The sequence below is a fragment of the Bos taurus genome, chromosome 16 (genome assembly GCF_002263795.3).
Source record: "Bos taurus isolate L1 Dominette 01449 registration number 42190680 breed Hereford chromosome 16, ARS-UCD2.0, whole genome shotgun sequence".
In the NCBI taxonomy this organism is placed as follows: domain Eukaryota; kingdom Metazoa; phylum Chordata; class Mammalia; order Artiodactyla; family Bovidae; genus Bos; species Bos taurus.
Window position 1 is genome coordinate 18,915,655 of NC_037343.1, and position 18,127 is coordinate 18,933,781.

The 18,127-nt window shown below is 42.7% G+C and overlaps 1 protein-coding gene across 1 annotated transcript in view; it reads right to left on the minus strand.

Annotated features, from left to right (window-relative positions):
• The window catches only part of USH2A (usherin), a 923,574-nt gene that overhangs the window by 23,322 nt on the left and 882,125 nt on the right, over positions 1-18,127 (minus strand). Inside the window, exons 65-68 of the mRNA NM_001191425.2 lie at positions 16,886-17,124; positions 15,284-15,492; positions 7,450-7,626; positions 5,537-5,620 (exon numbers count right to left, since the gene is read on the minus strand). Coding sequence (NP_001178354.2) covers positions 5,537-5,620; positions 7,450-7,626; positions 15,284-15,492; positions 16,886-17,124 — 709 coding nt within the window. The remainder of the gene's footprint in view (positions 1-5,536; positions 5,621-7,449; positions 7,627-15,283; positions 15,493-16,885; positions 17,125-18,127) is intronic.

Sequence of the window (18,127 nt, forward strand, 5' to 3'; positions counted from 1 at the left end):
GGGAAAGCCTAAGTCACAGCTGTTTGTCCTGGGAGCAAAGTCCTTTCTGGGCTCACGTGAGGGGCTGGAACCAAGACAAATATTGCTACAGACACCTCATCACACAACACACATAGCTGTGTGAATCCAGAGTTCCCTCACTTCCTGTAACTGCCCTGTTCCCGTGAAGTTCTGTGCAAAACAGATATTGAGACAGCAGATCCCATTTTCTGTTGGGTTGTTAATAGCCTGCACTCATTAACATATAGTTTCTTTACTTGTGCTCTGGCCCCTCGGTTAAGCAGCAAAAGCTCTGCAAGTCATCATTCAAATGCCCTTGGAGAACTGGAATGGGCCAGGGAGGTAGGAAGGGCTTCCGGGTCCACTTCAGGGCAGGGTAAGGTGGTGGAATCCTGCCATCAGCCTGCTGACCTGGGCAGGAGAGAGTCTAGAGATCATCTCAAGCCTAGCCCCTTGCCAGGGCCAGCTTGGAGGCCTCAGGATCTGTGGCAGCTGCCATTAGACTGGCATAAAGCAGAGAGCCAGGGAGCTGCTTTTCTAAAGCCAAGGCTCATGGCACAAACTGAGGAAAATTCTTCAAGAGATGGGAATACCAAACCACCTTGCCTGCCTCCCGAGAAACCTGTACGTAGGTCAAGAATCAACAGTTAGAACTGGACTTGGAACAATGCTATGGTTCAAAATTGGGAAAGGAGCATGTCAAGGCTGTGTATTGTCACCCTGCTTATTTAACTTATATGCAGAGTACATCATGTGAAATGCTGGGCTGGATGAAGCTCAAGCTGGAATCAAGATTGCCAGAAGAATATCAATAACCTCAAATATATAGATGATGCCACCCTAATGGCAGAAAGTGAAGAGATACTAAAGAGCCTCTTGATAAAAGTGAAAGAAGAGAATGAAAAAGCTGATTTAAAACTCAACATTCAAGAAACGAAGATCATGGCATCCAGTCCCATCTCTTCATGGCAAGTAGATGGGGAAAAAATAGAAACAGTGACAGACTTTGTTTTCTTGGGCTCCAAAATTACTGCAGACGGTGACTGAAGCCCTGAAATTAAAAGACGCTTGCTCCTTGGAAGAAAATCAATGACAAACCTAGACAGCGTATTAAAAAGCAGAGATATCACTTTGCTGACAAACGTCTGTATAGTCCAAGCTATGGTTTTTCCAGTAGTCATGTACGGATGTGAGAGTTAGACCACACAGAAGGCTGAGTGACAAAGAATTGATGCTTTTGAACTGTGGTGTTGGAGAAGACTCTTGAGAGTCCCTTGGACTGCAAGGAGATCCAACCAGTCCATCCTAAAGGAGATCAACCCTGGATATTCATTGGAAGGACTGATGCTGAAGCTGATGTCCAATACTTTGGCCACCTCATGTGAAGAGCCAACTCATTGGAAAAAACCCTTTGCTGGGAAAGACTGAAGGCAGGAGGAGAAGGGGATGACAGAGGATGAGATGGCTGGATGGCATCACTGACTCGATGGACATGAGTTTGAGTGAGTTTTGGGAGTTGGAGTACATCATGAGAAACGCTGGACTGGAAGAAGCACAAGCTGGAATCAAGATTGCCAGGCGAAATATCAATAACCTCAGATATGCAGATGACACCACCCTTATGGCAGAAAGTGAAGAGGAACTCAAAAGCCTCTTGATGAAAGTGAAAGTGGAGAGTGAAAAAGTTGGCTTGAAGCTCAACATTCAGAAAACGAAGATCATGGCATCTGGTCCCATCACTTTATGGGAAATAGATGGGAAACAGTGTCAGACTTTATTTTTTTGGGCTCCAAAATCACTGCAGATGGTAACTGCAGCCATGAAATTAAAAGACACTTACTCCTTGGAAGGAAAGTTATGACCAACCTAGATAGCATATTCAAAAGCAGAGACATTACTTTGCCAACAAAGGTTCATCTGTCTAGTCAAGGCTATGGTTTTTCCAGTAGTCATGTATGGATGTGATAGTTGGACTGTGAAGAAGGCTGAGTGCCGAAGAATTGATGCTTTTGAACTGTGGTGTTGGAGAAGACTCTTGAGAGTCCCTTGGACTGAAAGGACATCCAACCAGTCCATTCTGAAGGAGATCAGCCCTGGGATTTCTTTGGAAGGAATGATGCTGAAGCTGAAGCTCCAGTACTTTGGCCACCTCATGCGAAGAGTTGACTCATTGGAAAAGACTCTGATGCTGGGAGGGATTGGGGGCAGGAGGAGAAGGGGACGACAGAGGATGAGATGGCTGGATGGCATCACTGACTCGATGGACGTGAGTCTGAGTGAACTCCGGGAGTTGGTGATGGACAGGGAGGCCTGGCGTGCTATGATTTATGGGGTCGCAAAGAGTTGGACACGACTGAGGGACTGAACTGAACTGAACTGATGAACAGGGAAGGCTGGTGTTCTGCAGTCCATGGGGTTACAAAGAATCAGACATGACTGTGCGACTGAACAACAACAAACAGTCAAGAGGAAGAAGGACAGACAGACACAGCTGCAAATGCCTGTTCTGTGGATGGCCTTCTGCCTTTTCAGCACCTGAAGGACTGCTTGGGCTTGCTTGGCCCTCACACCCACATTCTCAGGGGAAGTGGATCAAAGAGGAAGTGTTCAGTGCTGGGGTGAGGATGTTTCAAGGAGGGAGAGAGGGTGACTTAAAATTTGAATGCCGTGAGGGATATACTTTGCTAACCCTAGCTCTTTCTGATAGCTCTGTCCTAAAAAAGTCACTGCCTCTCTGGGCCTCATCTCTAAAATGAAATGTTGTTGTCAAAATTCTGATCAAGCTCCAGCAGATTGGAATTCCTCTAATTAGGAACCAACGTGTGTTGTTTGATTTAAAAAACAACTCAACAGTTTTTGCCTAGGCACTGAAGAGTTGCACTTTCTCCATGTGGAGCACAGGACTGTAACTCCAGAAGTGGATCTGACGGTCCCAGTGGACCCCTTGCTTAAGAGGACTCAGGGGGATGTAGGGCAGCCTGTCCAGGGGAAGCCTCCAAAGGGAAACAGCTCTCCCACCAGTTGGATGGAAATGAGGTCTGTGTGAATTTCCTGCTTGAAGGTGCCTTCATGCAAGGGAAAAGAAACATTTTTAAAGTTATATCATACAAATTAAATGTGACTATGGACATTAGCTGGACAAGACCTCTTGGAATCTTCCATAACTTCACATGGTTTTCGGTTTTCCTCCTTTCAGCAATGGGACCCCAATTTGTATTCATGAACCGAGAGGAGATTTCTCCTTTGTTATGAAGAGCTTGAAAATCCTGACCAGATCGTGTCTCTTCATCCCTGTTTCTCTTTGCAAAGTACCCTTTCATTTTAAGGGACTCCACTCATCAAGTGGGAAATTCATGGTCAGGGTAAGGGATTCCTGGGGGTAAGTCAATTCCCTTTGACTCCAAAGAAAAACCCAACCCAGAGCTGGAGTCAGAGTAAATCCCATCCTGTTAATTGCCTGTCTCTAGGGAAGGCATACTCCCCACTGGCCAGGGAGACTAGACTGGTAAGATCTCATGTGGTTTTACTCATCACATGGTCCTGCTCCCTGTGTCAGCATCACTGGGCAGAACCTGTTTAAAAGAGCAGATTCCTAGGCCCATCTGATTCAAAATCTCCACCAGCGCCCTGGAAAGGATATAATAAATAAAATCAGCAAGATGATTCTTATCTACTCTTAAATTTGAGAACTGCTAAATAAAAATCATGGGACCAGGAGTCTACAGAAAAACCATGTTTAACTTCTCAGTAATGAGCTTGCACAGAAAGTGAAGAAGAACTACAGAGCCTTTTGATGAAAGTGAAAGAGGAGAGTGAAACAGTTGGCTTAAAGCTCAACATTCAGAAAACTTAGATCATGGCATCTGGTCCCATCACTTCATGGCAAATAGATGGGGAAACAGTGGAAACAGTGGCTGACTTTATTTTTTGAGGCTCCAAAATCACTGCAGATGGTGAGCGCAGCCATGAAATTAAAAGACGCTTCCTCCTTGGAAGGAAAGTTATGACCAACCTAGACAGCATATTAAAAAGCAGAGATACTACTTTGCCAACAAAGGTCTGTCTAGTCAAGGCTATGGTTTTTCCAGTAGTCATGTATGGATGTAAGAGTTGGACTATACCAGAAAGCTGAGTGCAGAAGAATTGATGTGTTTGAACTATGGTGTTGCAGCAGACTCTTGAGAGTCCCTTGGACTGCAAGGAGATCCAACCAGTCCATCCTAAAGGAGATCAGTCCTGGGTGTTCACTGGAAGGACTGATGTTGAAGCTGAAACTCTAATACTTTGGCCACCTGATGCAAAGAGCTGACTCATTTGAAAAGACCCTGATGCTGGGAAAGATTGAGGGCAGGAGGAGAAGGGGACGACAGAGGATGAGATGGTTGGATGGCATCATTGACTCAATGGACATGAGTTTGGGTGGACTCTGGGAGTTGGTGATGGACAGGGAGGCCTGGTGTGCTGCAATTCATGGGGTCACAAAGAGTTGGACATGACTGAGCGACTGAACTGAATGAGCTTGCAGGGGGCATTCTTGGATAAGTCCCCATGTCCCTCAGGTCTTAATCTTTCCCATTGTGGAAACATTGGGGTTCCTAAAAGAAGACCAAATGAGGTCTGCTCTGTCCCACAGCTGCTATTATGGAAGATGAAATACACTATGCATTAGGTGTTACAAGAGATTTTACATGGCATCCAGACATGTAATGTCTGGGAACAGAATAGTACTTCGTTATTTTTATAGATTGAAGTTATCTTTAATAACAGTATGTGTGTACACCTGTGTTTCAGAATTTTTTTTTAAGCAAACTAAATAAGCATCCAAAGTAGATAGAACATTACTTATTGGAATTTAAAATACGGTAGTAGTCTCAATTCTACTTTAATGGAAAAGATTCAGCATTTCTCTAACTTGCCCTTTGAAATTGTAAATTATTTTACATTTGATGCAAAGATTATGTGGAAAACTCAATTTAAAAGCTGCTCCATAAAAATTGCAATTTCACCACTTCAACTAAATTACCTGGTATTAACAGTCAATCATAATCTTTTACAGAGGATACAAGACAGAAAGTTCCCAAATTCATCATTTTAGTCTCTGAATCTGGAATATTATTGTTATGATCAACACAAATTGGTATTAGAGTATTTTCTCTTTCCTCTGACTTCCTCTATAAATTCACTTTTTTTTTGGTAAACAAATTCATAGGGCTTTTTATTGACAGAATTTTTGATTAGGAGAGAAGTTTTGTCATATATCTCTGCATCTACAATTCAATGATTTGGCATTTTAAGAGCATACCCTAACCCCTTGCCTAATGTAAGTTTCATGAGGATTTAAAAACAAATTCTTACAACACTTAACACAATTTCTTCCATACAGTCTATGCTAAGATGTGTATATATTTATATATATACATACACAGATATATATATATATATATATGCATAAACAAGTATGTACAAATAAACATGCATGTTTCTTTAGGAAAATGAGTAAATGCTACACTAAATATAATTTGAGTTAAATATTTACCAAATCCAGTGGAGGTATCATATTGGATCAAAGGCGTCTTAGCACTTCCTTCTTCTGTAATGCAGATGACCTGAAAAAAGAAAGCTAAACAAGAGGTAGATGACTTAGTTATTCAACATCAACAAATAGTGGGCACAGTTTCAGAAAAGCAATGTGTTAGAACATGAAATAGTCTAAAAACAGGATTCCACAGCAAGTTTTGAGGTTTTATCTACTACGTAAACTTTAATTTCAAAGTTAAAAACTATCAAGAAAACCAGCTATTATTAGTGGAGTAATAGCATATATATAAGTAACAGAACTAAAGAAGTTCAGAGGTTATCTAGCAAAGGAAAAGAATTATCAGAGGAGTAAAGGATAATATTGGGTTGGCCCAGAAGTTCATTTGGCTTTTTCCATAAGCTGTTATGGAAAAACCCAAACAAACTTTTGCCAACCCAATACATACAGTGTTTCTTGTTCTGCATATGATCCGAACCTGTTTCTTTAAAACGCACAGGTGTTCCTTCACTAGGGGACCCACAGTTTCTCACTAAGCAAGAGAGCTCAAAAGGGATCCTGGAAATCAAATGGCCTAAATACTTCTTACAGTACTCAGGACCCCATGGGAAGTGAGTCTTGTAAGGTCACACAGATGGTTAAAGGCCCGGCCAGGGGTAGAACCTGAATCTCCCAACCGTGGGCCATCTCCGCATCACAAGCTGCCCAGGTGACCAAGAACTGTGACCACAAAAATGTGTAGCTGGATTGTTGTAAAAATGTTATTGATTAGTTTCAAGTGCTATAAATGCAATACTGGAGCTCATTGTTTACCTGCACCTTTTAGTCAAAATAAGTAGTACCTATTTTCAAGGAAACTAAAAACAAAACAAAACAAAAAACCCACCACTAATAAATTCATTGTATAAACCCAGATTGTTCAAAACGACCTCTCATCTATTGGTCCTATGGCCATGTTGATCCTCAGAAGATAGTATCTTGTAAAGCATTTTCTCATTTCAATTTAAAAACATGGCAAACGGAAGCAGCACATGTAATTAAATATGGTGAAGGAATTCAGTGTTAGAGGGAAGAGGGTTGTTATTTCAAGAACAGATACGGAGGTTGGTTAAGAAAAGCCCTTATTCAGGGTCCTTCGGAGAAGGCAATGGCACCCGACTCCAGTACTTTTGCCTAGAAAATCCCATGGACAGAGGAGCCTGGTAGGCTGTAGTCCATGGGGTCACTAGAGTCGGACATGACTGAGCGACTTCACTTTCACTTTTCACTTTCATGCAATGGAGAAGGAAATGGCAACCCACTCCAGTGTTCTTGCCTGGAGAATCCCAGGGATAGGGAAGCCTGGTGGGCTGCCGTCTATGGGGTCGCACAGAGTCGGACACGACTGAAGCGACTTAGCAGTAGCAGCAGGGTCCTTAATATCTGGAGATGGTCATGGCCTAACTGTGCTGGTGGTGCCTCAAGAATATCTGCAAAGTCCCTAAAAGTGTATTGTTTCAGGCATTGCTCATGGCATCAGTGATTCAAGAAGGTGTGAGTTTGAGCAAACTCTGGGAGACAGTGAAGGCCAGGGAAGCCTGGCGTGCTGCAGTCCATGGTGTCCAGAGTCGGACATGACTTAGCAACTGAACAACAACGTGGCTAGTGAGTGCTATTGCTCTGGCACACACAACCTGCCCTCCTGTCTTGTTCCTGGGGACCCTCAGGTCAGCGGAAGCAGTGCTCCGAGGACTGCATCATAAACGCAGTGCACCAGGCAGATCAACACAGAGCAGTCATTTTTCCGTAAGTAGTCACTTAACCCAGGACGTGTTAATGCTGAACGTCTGCGGGTCACCTTTTCAGATCCAGCATCTTGGAAAGCTGGGAAACCCAGCTCCTAATGCACTGAGAAATGGGAGCAGGAGACTCACTTTTGTCCGCGGTCCTCGGGATATAGAGGGTGGTGTCGAGGCCACTGTAGAGGCGCTGTCCTCCGTCGGTCAGGACGAACTCCTTCAGCCGCCCATTCAGCAGGAAGGAGTTGCTCCAGTTCACACACACCACGGACAGGTTGCTGTCCACTGAGATCGGGGCACGGTACTGCGGCACTGTGCGAGAGGGATGTCAGTTCTGAAAACAGCTGGCAGAAGGTGCTAAGTTCTAACAACAGCTGAGAGTAGGTTCTAAGTTCTAAAAATAGTGTGGTGTGTGTGTGCGCATGCTTTTCATTTTCAAATATGAGCACACATTTTAAACTTTGCCCTTGCTAGAACCCTTCCTATTTACCTTATAGCTTAAAGGAAAAACCTGGCATTGGGGGGTGAAAAGAAAATCACTGGAACATGTGTGAAATGCTTTCTCAGCAATGTTGCACCTGCTTTCCAAAAAAAAAGAAAAAGATCAATGAAGAATGGTGTTTTATGCAATACAACTATTAACATACAATGGTTCTGCTCATCAGCATAGCCCCAGAGCTCACATTTTGTTACATTTTCCTTCTTTTAACAGGTAAAGTATCCTTAACACTATTAACTCCAGCGGATAGCTATTTTTCATATCAAATCAATATTTATTGCTACAAAGCCCCAAGGACTAGATGAAGTTAATATATATATTTTTTTCTCCCAACCAAACTGCTTAGATGGTGAATTATGTTCTTTTGGCGCCCATTTATTTTTAAAGCTTTTTCTTGAACCGTTAGTTTGTTTTCTAAGATAGTTAAAAAGCCTTGCAAGTAGCAATTCGAGAATAATAATTCATTGCCCTGACTAATCAATCAATAACACAGTACATTAGTATATAATCAAGCGCAGGTCTCGTAAGTATTATATCAGATAGAGAAGTGACTTTGTGTGCATTTAGCAGGAATGCTCCCTTTTCATTTTTCAGCTCCTTACTAAAATAAAGGAAGAACAAGCCTTAACGGAGGCTCATCTTCTAAATGAATCATTTTGGTAGCAACAAATGAAGGGATACCATATCATCTTGTCAAGTCAGAAGTGATTTATTTCATGAGATCTCATTTGCTCCAAAATAATCAATACATTTATAACAACACTAAGATCCAGCTATATATGAAATTGGCTTTTAGGAAAAAAGTGAGTGGAAGAAATAAATTGGGTATCCTTTTTTCTTTTAAAATCAAATCCATGTGTTGCTGATGTGGGGAAATATAACAAAATAAGGAATCATTATGCTATTGTGATCATAGATTAAAACTAGGAAGACAAATTTGGTTCTCATCTTTCAAAATAAGACGAGAGGAAAATGCTTCCATAAACAGAGGAAAATGTTTCTGCAAATACTGAAACAAGAAGTATCAAGTCATTTTTCAATACTGTTGATAAATGTATTCATTTTTCACTTGAAAATGAAATGAAAGGCTCATCTGGCCTAATTGAGGCCAAATTGAGCCTAATATCACAATGAAACATACTATTGTGGTTGTTGTGGTTTCACTCTTTCATTTAATTTCTGTAGATTTCTACTTCTCCCCTACATTGTAACAGTATAGATAAAGAGAAGGCTTGTAAATAGTATGAAAATAGAAAGATAGGGGCTTTATTTGCCTTGTAGGATGTGGAGATCTTCCTGAAGAAAAAAAGAGTGATCAAACTATCAAAATAATCAGGAATAATGGGTTTAGAGATTGAGAAAATGATTAACTACTATTAACTACTATGTTTAAAGCAATCCAAAGCACATACAACAGAGTACTTGATGTACTTTTTTCAGTTACTCCTTAAAACAATCTTGTAAGAATTAGCTCCTAATTTTTCAGAGGAAGGGACCAAGTTTCAGAGAGATTAAATAACTTGCAAAGGTCAATAGCTGGTAAGGGACCAAGGATCTGCACCCAGGCTTGCTTAACTCCAAAGGCTATGTTATTTTGTTGTAATCAATGTGCATTTATTTAAAGGAGCATGATTTACTAATTCACTTTATGGGGGCACTCCAGTTCTGATTTGGTTCATCCTGATTGTTAAATATTTAGGAATTTTGTGAGTTGGTTATTGAACCCAGTCACTATTAAAAATTAAATCATGTAAACCTAAATATATTAAAACAAAGGTAATAAATATTAAAACTTTGCATTTTAATATTGTGTTCTTCAGGCTGTTTACATCTACTTTCTCTGGAGGGTGGAAATATTATATAACAGCACACGATCTCTTCCCAACTCTGTGTTCAGTGCTGTCACATTGGCAACTTAAAATCAGTCAAGTGGGAGTATTTACACTGCGGAAATTGGCAAGTCCTTCAAGTTATGACATTTTTTTCTCAAGAAGGCCAGTTGTTAAACATTTGTACCTCACCTCTGCTCTCGCACTGAAGGTGTAACTTAGGAAGAGAGGGCAGAATATGCTGCTAATGCTTCTCCAGAGCTTTACTGAGTGTACATGTGATTCAGTTCAGTTCAGTTGCTCAGTAGTGTCCAACTCTTTGTGACCCCATGAACCGCAGCACGCCAGGCCTCCCTGTCCATCACCAACTCCCAGAGTTCACCCAAACCAATGTCCATCGAGTCGATGATGCCATCCAACCATCTCATCCTCTGCCGTCCCCTTCTCCTCCTGCCCTCACTCTTTCCCAGCATCAGTGTCTTTTCAAATGAGTCAGCTCTTTGCATCAGGTGGCCAAAGTATTGGAGTTTCAGCTTCAACATCAGTCCTTCCAATGAACACCCAGGACTGATATCATTTAGGATGTACTGGTTGGATCTCCTTGCAGTCCAAGGGACTCTCAAGAGTCTTCTCCAACACCGCAGTTCAAAAGCATCAATTCTTTGGCGCTCAGCTTTCTTCACAGTCCAACTCTAAAATCCATACATGACCACTGGAAAAACCATAGCCTTGACTAGACGGACCTTTGTTGGCAAAGTAATGTCTCTGCTTTTTATTTTTTTTTCTTCCATTATTTTTATTTTATCAGGCCTACAGCAGAGTCAGATATCTCTGCTTTTTAATATGCTGTCTAGGTTGGTCATAACTTTCCTTCCAAGGAGTAAGCGTCTTTTAATTTCATGGCTACAATCACCATCTGCAGTGATTTTGGAGCCCAGAAAAATAAAGTCAGCCACTGTTTCTACTGTTTCCCCGTCTATTTGCCATGAAGTGATGGGACCAGATGCCATGATCTTAGTTTTCTGAATGTTGAGCTTTAAGCCAACTTTTTCACTCTCCTCTTTCACTTTCATCAAGAGGCTCTTTTTTTCTTCTTCACTTTCTGCCATAACGGTAGTGTCATCTGCTTATCTGAGGTTATTGATATTTCTCCTGGCACTCTTGATCCCAGCTTGTGCTTCCTCCAGCCCAGAGTTTCTCATGATATACTCTGCATACAAGTTAAATAAGCAGGGTGACAATATACAGCCTTGACGTACTCCTTTTCCTATCTGGAACCAGTCTGTTTTTCCATGTCCAGTTCTAACTGTTGCTTCCTGACCTGCATACAGTTTTCTCAAGAGGCAGGTCAGGTGGTCTGGTATTCCCATCTCTTTCAGAATTTTCCACAGTTTATTGTGATCTACACAGTCAAAGACATAGTCAATAAAGCAGAAATATCTGTTTTTCTGGAACTCTCTTGCTTTTTTGACGATCCAGTGGATATTGGCAATTTGATCTCTGGTTCCTCTGCCTTTCTAAAACCATGTACATGTGATTACATTTACATAAAACTGCAAATGCTATCTTCAAAGCATCTTGTGGTTTGTATTGTCTGATCCACATTTTCTCTCTGCTAGTTTGTATAATGAGTTAAAAGGAATATAAATAGTATTTAAACCCCATATGACAGCCAATTATTTGTCGTGTTTTTCCATGTCTGTGGATCCAGTAAGCAGATTAAGAGAACCCTTTCTCCTTCAGTACTAATGCAACCTTTAGCCACTTCTCCAATGTCAAGGAAGTTCTGATGCCTTCACTCACTCCATAAACAACACATTCTGGGTATCTAAAACACTCTGCCCAGTGCTAGAGATAAAATGCAGAGAATGAGGCTAAAGGAGACACAGATTTAAGGGAGAAGATACAAGCTCTGTCAGGGAGTCTTCCAAACTCAAGCTGATTATGAAAAGCTCAAAGAGAGGTGTGGAAGCTGGGTATGGGGTTCTGGGTTTCAAGCCGAGGGCTCGGGGAGAAGGTGACCATTTGGGAGTCAGCCTTTGCAATGGAAGCCTTCGAAGAGATGAACTCATCCGAAGAGGGAAGAGGTGAGGCAGGAGAAGAAGAAGGAAAAAAGAGTGAAGGGGGAGGAAGGGGAAAGTGTGGGCAGAGAAAGTTTGGGGTTTAAGCTTAAAGAACTTGATTGGTGGACGATCAACCAACAAAGTTGACTAAAATGGAACAGGGACTCCCCTTGTGATCCAGAGGTTAAGAAGGTACGTGCGTGCTCAGTGATTCCAGTTGTGTCCGACTCTTTGTGACCCCATGGCCTGTAGACCACCAGGCTCCTCTCAGGCCAGAATACTCGAGTGCCATTATTGCCATTTCCTCCTCCAGGGGATCTTCCTGACCCAGGGAATCCAACCCATTTTCCTGTGTCTCCTGTACTGGCAGGCGGATTCTTTACCACTGAATCTGCCTTGCAATATAGGGGATATGGGTTCAATTCCTGGTCAGGGAACTAAGATCCCACATGCTGCAGAGAAACTAAACCTGCACAGAGCCCATGCACCACAACTAGAGGGCCCGTGCCTGGCAACGGGAGATCCCACGTGACGCAGTGAAGATCTTGACTGCCACAACTAGGACCTGATACAGCCAAATAAATAAATAAAATTAAATAATAATATTAAGTAATAAATAAAAAATAAAATAAATAAATTAAATAAATAAAATTTAAAAAAATAAAAGAAATAAAACTGAACATCCAAAGAGGCAGGAGGAATACTGGGAGCGACCTGCCATGCAAAGTATGGAGAACCACTTTTTAACCAAGGATTGAGGGTTCAATCTCACTGAATGTTCCCAAGAAGACCATGTGATTACTGGTGAAAAATGCCCAACGGATTATCGGTGTGGAGGTCAAGGGCAAATTTAGGAAGAGATTTTCATGCAGGGACGATGTGGAAATCAGTTGGGAGGAAGGTAAATAAAATGTGGGAAGAAAGAAAATGGGAAAGCACTTGAAGACCATTCTTTAGAAGAGTTGTGCCCTGGGGCGAGGAGCCTGGCCAGGAATCAAAAGGGAAATGGAGTCTGTTTGCTTTGAAATTAGAAGGGTAGAAGCAACAGAGATGTACTAAAGATTAGGGATAGAAAAACGGTGATCAGTAGGGACGGAAGTGGTGGTCAAAACACAAGAGGAGGGTCTATTTCAGATGGAAGGACCATCCCTTCCTGCCGTGTCCCTGATGGGGATCATGGAGATATAGGGCATGTGGCTGTCTGGGGCGGGAAGGAAGCCAATTACTAATCGACGACTTTTCCTTTCCTGGTGAATTATGAGGAAGGAGTTCTGCAGGTGGGTGAGGTGGGTGAGGGGTGAGGGCATGTGGGAATGGGGTGAGGAACAGTGAGGGGTTGGAGGAGGGTGGAGAAGGTCTGAAATCTCTATTACAGATAGTAGGGGGTTAGTTGATCAGGTTAATACAGCAGTACTGAGGCTGCTGCTGAGCTGAGTGATCCTGAACTTAGAGAAACACTTCCACTTTCTAAGTGTGGAAGATGGAAGGACTGAAGCGCTAGCTTTAGCTCCTCACACAACCCCAGGAGCCTCAGTGCAGATTCTAACGGACGTGAATAGCATCCTGGAACTGTAATGCACAGTCCGTAGCCCTGCCTCAGCTTTCTCATCTGTAAATCTGGTTAATAATAGGACTTAACTTCATAGGTCTGTGGTAAGGATTATTTGTCAAATGCTTGAACAGTGCCAGCAATAAGCAAGCTCTTTAAAAATGACCTTTTGCTAACATCCTGCTATATTGTTGCTCAGGCACATTAAGGTCTTTGTACGAGGCACTGAATTTTCGTGAATGTGTATCTCTCATTTTTAAAAATGTCAGTGTCAAATGAGATTATAATCTGTTAACAATGTTTCTGGAAAGCAAATTTGCAATAAGTGTTCAAAAACTTAGAATATTTAAGTTTTTGATAATAAATAAAGCAAATTTGCAATAAGTGTTCAAAAACTTAAAATACCTGATGTAGTAAGTTCCATTTGCTGAAGATAAATTCCATTTAAGAAGATAATCAGACATTCACACAAAGATTTGTTCATTTCTCACCACATTTATAAAAGGAAAATATTAGAAACAACTGGAATGGCTCAACTAATTCACACGATGGAATATTATACAGCCATTAACCTTGGTGGCTAAGAGTTTTTAATGTCATGGAAAATGCAAATAAAATAATATCAAGTATAAAAATCAGATATTAAGTTTTCATTAGAGTATGATCTCAACCACATAATAAAAGCTGCATAAAAAGGGATTAAAGGAATAAATTATGCCAACATATTAACGGTGGTTGCCTCGGGGTGGAGTGGGATAATAAGCAGGACTGTCTTCATGGGTGTGTAACCTGTGTAGCTGCCCAGGGCCCCTCATGTAGGAGAATTATAGACTTAGTCTGATGCTCTGCTGTCATTGTCTTTAAGTTCTTAATGATTTCTGAACAAGGGACCCCGTATTTTTATTTTCCAGTGGACCCCACAAACTACATAGCTGGTTCTGATTATAAGTACTTCTTCATACTTTTTGTATTTGCCAGTTTTAAAAAGTAGACATATAAACCTTATCAACTCAGAAAAGGTGTTATTTTATAGAAATGTAAGGACACAATGAATTAGTTAATTGCCCTTTTCTGCACTCAGGAGCCCTTGTGTTCTTCCTGGAAGGGCCAGATTTCAGTGCTTACTGGCAATGTGAGCGATTACGTCATTTGTAAGGGAGAGGAGTGACAAACTTCTCCAAAAAGTTATCCCAAAGTAAATATATAAGGCTTCCCGGGTGGCTCCGCGGTAAAGAATCCACCTGCCAAGGCAGGAGACACGGGTTTGACTTCTGATCCAGGGAGATCCCACATGCCGTGGAGCAACTAAGCCCTGCACCACAGCTACTGAGCCTGCGCTCTGAGCCCTCATGCTGCAGCTGCTGATGCCTGCATGCCCAGAGCCTGTGCACTGAAATGGGAGAAACCACTGCAGTGAGCAGCCTGCACACCACAACCACATAGCACCCCTGCTCGCTGCGACTAGAGAAAAGCCCACGCAGCAATGAAGCCCATTACAGTCAAAATTAAATAAATTACCAAATTGGTTCATTAAAAGTTTTAAGAATTACAAAAAAGTCATCTTCACTGTCTATTTTCATCTTACCCATATATTAATTTTCTCTAAATTGGTTTTCATCCCATTGCCACATGACAAATCTTCCTAAATTCATTCTTTTTTTAAAATTATTTGGCTGCATTGGGTCTTAGTTGTGGCACTCAGGATCTTTGGTTATGGCATGCGGGATCTAGTTCCCTGAACAGGGATCAAATTTGGGCCCCCTCTTTGGGATCACAGAGTCCTAGCCATTGGACCACCTAAATGGTGGTCCTCCCTAAAAAGTCCTCCCTAAATTCCCTCTTGATCTCCATGTTATTTAATCCAATGGGCATTTTCACCTGATATTTGTCTTCATGGATGTCTCAGTACCGTTCACTGGAATTGAACACTCAATCCCTTTAGTGAACTGTTCCCCTCCCTTCAGGACAAGCCTCCCCTCTGGCTGCCCTGCCGCCTCTCGGGCACATGGTGGCAGCCACTTCTACTCACATTCTTTTTGGGTGACGAAGCTGATCCATTCAGTGACTGTGCTGCCCACCTCGTTGTGGGCCACCACCCTCAGCTTGTAGGTGGTGTAGGGCTGGAGACCCTCGAGGCTGGCTCTCTGCCCTGGCCCCCTGTACTTGGTCTCAGTTTGGCTGGGGGTACAGGGGGTGGCTGAATCTGGAGGACATGCCTTGTAGAGTTGGAGCTCATAGCTGGAAGGAGAAGGGACACAGAAAGAGGAAACAGTCAGTGGAATTAGTTTAACTCTCTTTTATACCTGATCATGTTTAGTGAGAAACCATTTTGCTTTCACCAAACTACCAGCACTTTAAAACTCCCACTTGTGGGAGACACTTGTTTTCAGAAACACTTTATTTAACGCTGTTGGAAGTGGGCAGCAGATGGAACCAGAGAAACGATACTAGAAGTCCCCTGTATACACATGTTGCTGTCCACCCAGCAGTCAGGAATCCTTGTTGGTACAGATAAGATAGTTCTCTTTTTAGAGGACAGTGATAAAACTTCTCCTGTTGGAAATAAAGAATATCTCTTCTCTCTACAGATTATTTTGAGTGAAATAACTTCTTTGCTCTTTCAAACAGTGGTTCATTACAAAACTCTAAATTACATCAGAGGAATTCTGATTCAGCCATAGAAGTTCCTTATGTTTTAACTGAGCCCTGCAGAGTGAAAAATGCCAGGGAACCATGCTGCTGCTGCTGCTGCTAAGTCGCTTCAGTCATGTCCGACTCTGTGCGACCCCATAGACGGCAGCCCACCAGGCTCCCCCGTCCCTGGGATTCTCCAGGCAAGAACACTGGAGTGGGTTGCCATATCCTTCTCCAATGCATAGAAGTGAAAAGTGAAAGTGAAGTCACTGAGTCGTGCCTGACTCTTAGCGACCCCATGGGCTGGAGCCTACCAGGCTCCTCTGTCCATGGGATTTTCCAGGCAAGAGTACTGGAGTGGGGTGCCATTGCCTTCTCCTCAGGGAACCACGAGGAGGAGCACATTCTTTCAATGACAGGGAACACATTTCCTCAACTTTCTTTCATTGTTTTGGCAGCACACTGCGAGCCACAAAGGACCAGGGGTTAAACTTGTAGCCCCTGCAGTAGAAGAATGTTGTCTTAGCCACTGGACTGCTAGGAAAGTCCCTGCCTTGTGTTCCTTATTTTTGTTGTTCACCTTTCTATCCTTAGCTGATTTTATGATTGAGACACTTTGTAAGGAATGTGACCACTCATCGATTTTTTTGTCTGTTTTGCTATAAAATGAAATGAAGTGTTAGTTGCTCAGTTGTGTCCAACTCTTTGCAACTTCAAGGACTGTAGCCCACCAGGTTCCCCTGTCCATTGAATTCTCCAGGCAAGAATACTGGAGTGGGTTGCCACTGCCTTCTCCAGGGGATCTTCCCAAGCCAGGGGTCGAACTCAGGTCTCCTGCATTGCAGGCAGCTTCTTCACTGTCTGAGCCACCTGGAAAGCCCATTTTGCTATAGGTACCTGTTCAATCAGCATGTCTTCCTGGGGAGGGTTGGGAAGCTGAAGGTCCGTGTGCATGTCTTATTTTGGTTTATTTCTCCCTTTGGCTCTCCCACACTACCTTTGAATAACACCGTTGGGGAACAGTGGCGGACTCCACTGGAAGGAGGCTGTCCTTGAGGCCAGCATCTGGATTTGCGGAGAGGACAATCCTGCGGGTGGAGCAGGAGGAGTTCTCAGCTCTGCTGTTGGCCCTTGGCTACAACAACTGAAGCAAGTGCAGGCCTCCACCCCAATGGAGTAGGTCGTGAAGGGCTGCAGGCTGTGAAGAGTCTGCTGGGTGGCCAGGCCTTCAGCCAGCTGTAGAAGGAGAGAGAAGGCTAGATGAGGCCGGGTCGCAAGTCACAGACAGTTGGTTCACTTTTATCATGTATCCCGCTGCTGCTGCTAAGTCGCTCAGTCGTGTCCGACTCTGTGCGACCCCAGAGACGGCAGCCCACCAGGCTCCCCCGTCCCTGGGATTCTCCAGGCAAGAGCACTGGAGTGGGTTGCCATTTCCTTCTCCAATCACGTACCATATATTCTCTGAAAACAGTGCCTCGCTAGTTACTCTGGGAGATGCACCCTAGCATCCAGCACAATATTTACTCTCAGGAATGACCAACCCAGTGGGAGAGGCATGGCTTACACATGCCAAAAAATGCAATGAGATAACAGTTAGATAGAAGTTTGAGGCCACAGGGTAGGAATCACAAGGTACAATGTTGTCTATTACCATAAATACTAGAAAATGGCACAAAGCTCACAAAATACTGACCAAGTTCTGTGACCCTCAGAATGATGTCTTTTTGAAAAAAATCTATATTTGAATTATATTTCAAATTCAACATTTTCTAAGGTTCATATTCTGCCATTGTTACTTGTGTGGATCAATAATTTGGGTATCAAAACTTCCCTCAAATTCTAAAGTTGAGTATCATGAGCTTGAAATATATTTTATATATCAGTCAGTCATTCAGTTGTGTCTGACTCTTTGCGATCCCATGGACTGCAGCATGCTAGGCTTCCCTGTCCATCACCAACTCCTGGGTTTACTCAAACCAGGGTCTTTTCCAATGAGTCAGTTCTTTGCACAAGGTGGCCAAAGTATTGGAGTTTCAGCTTCAGCATCAGTCCTTTCAATGAATTTTCAGGACTGCATTCCTTTAGGATTGACTGGTTGGATCTCCTTGCAGTCCAAGGGACTCTCAAGAGTCTTCTCCAACACCACAGTTCAAAAGCATCAATTTTTGGCACTCAGCTTTCTTAATGGTCCAACTCTTACATCCATACACGACTACTAGAAAAATGATAGCTTTGACTA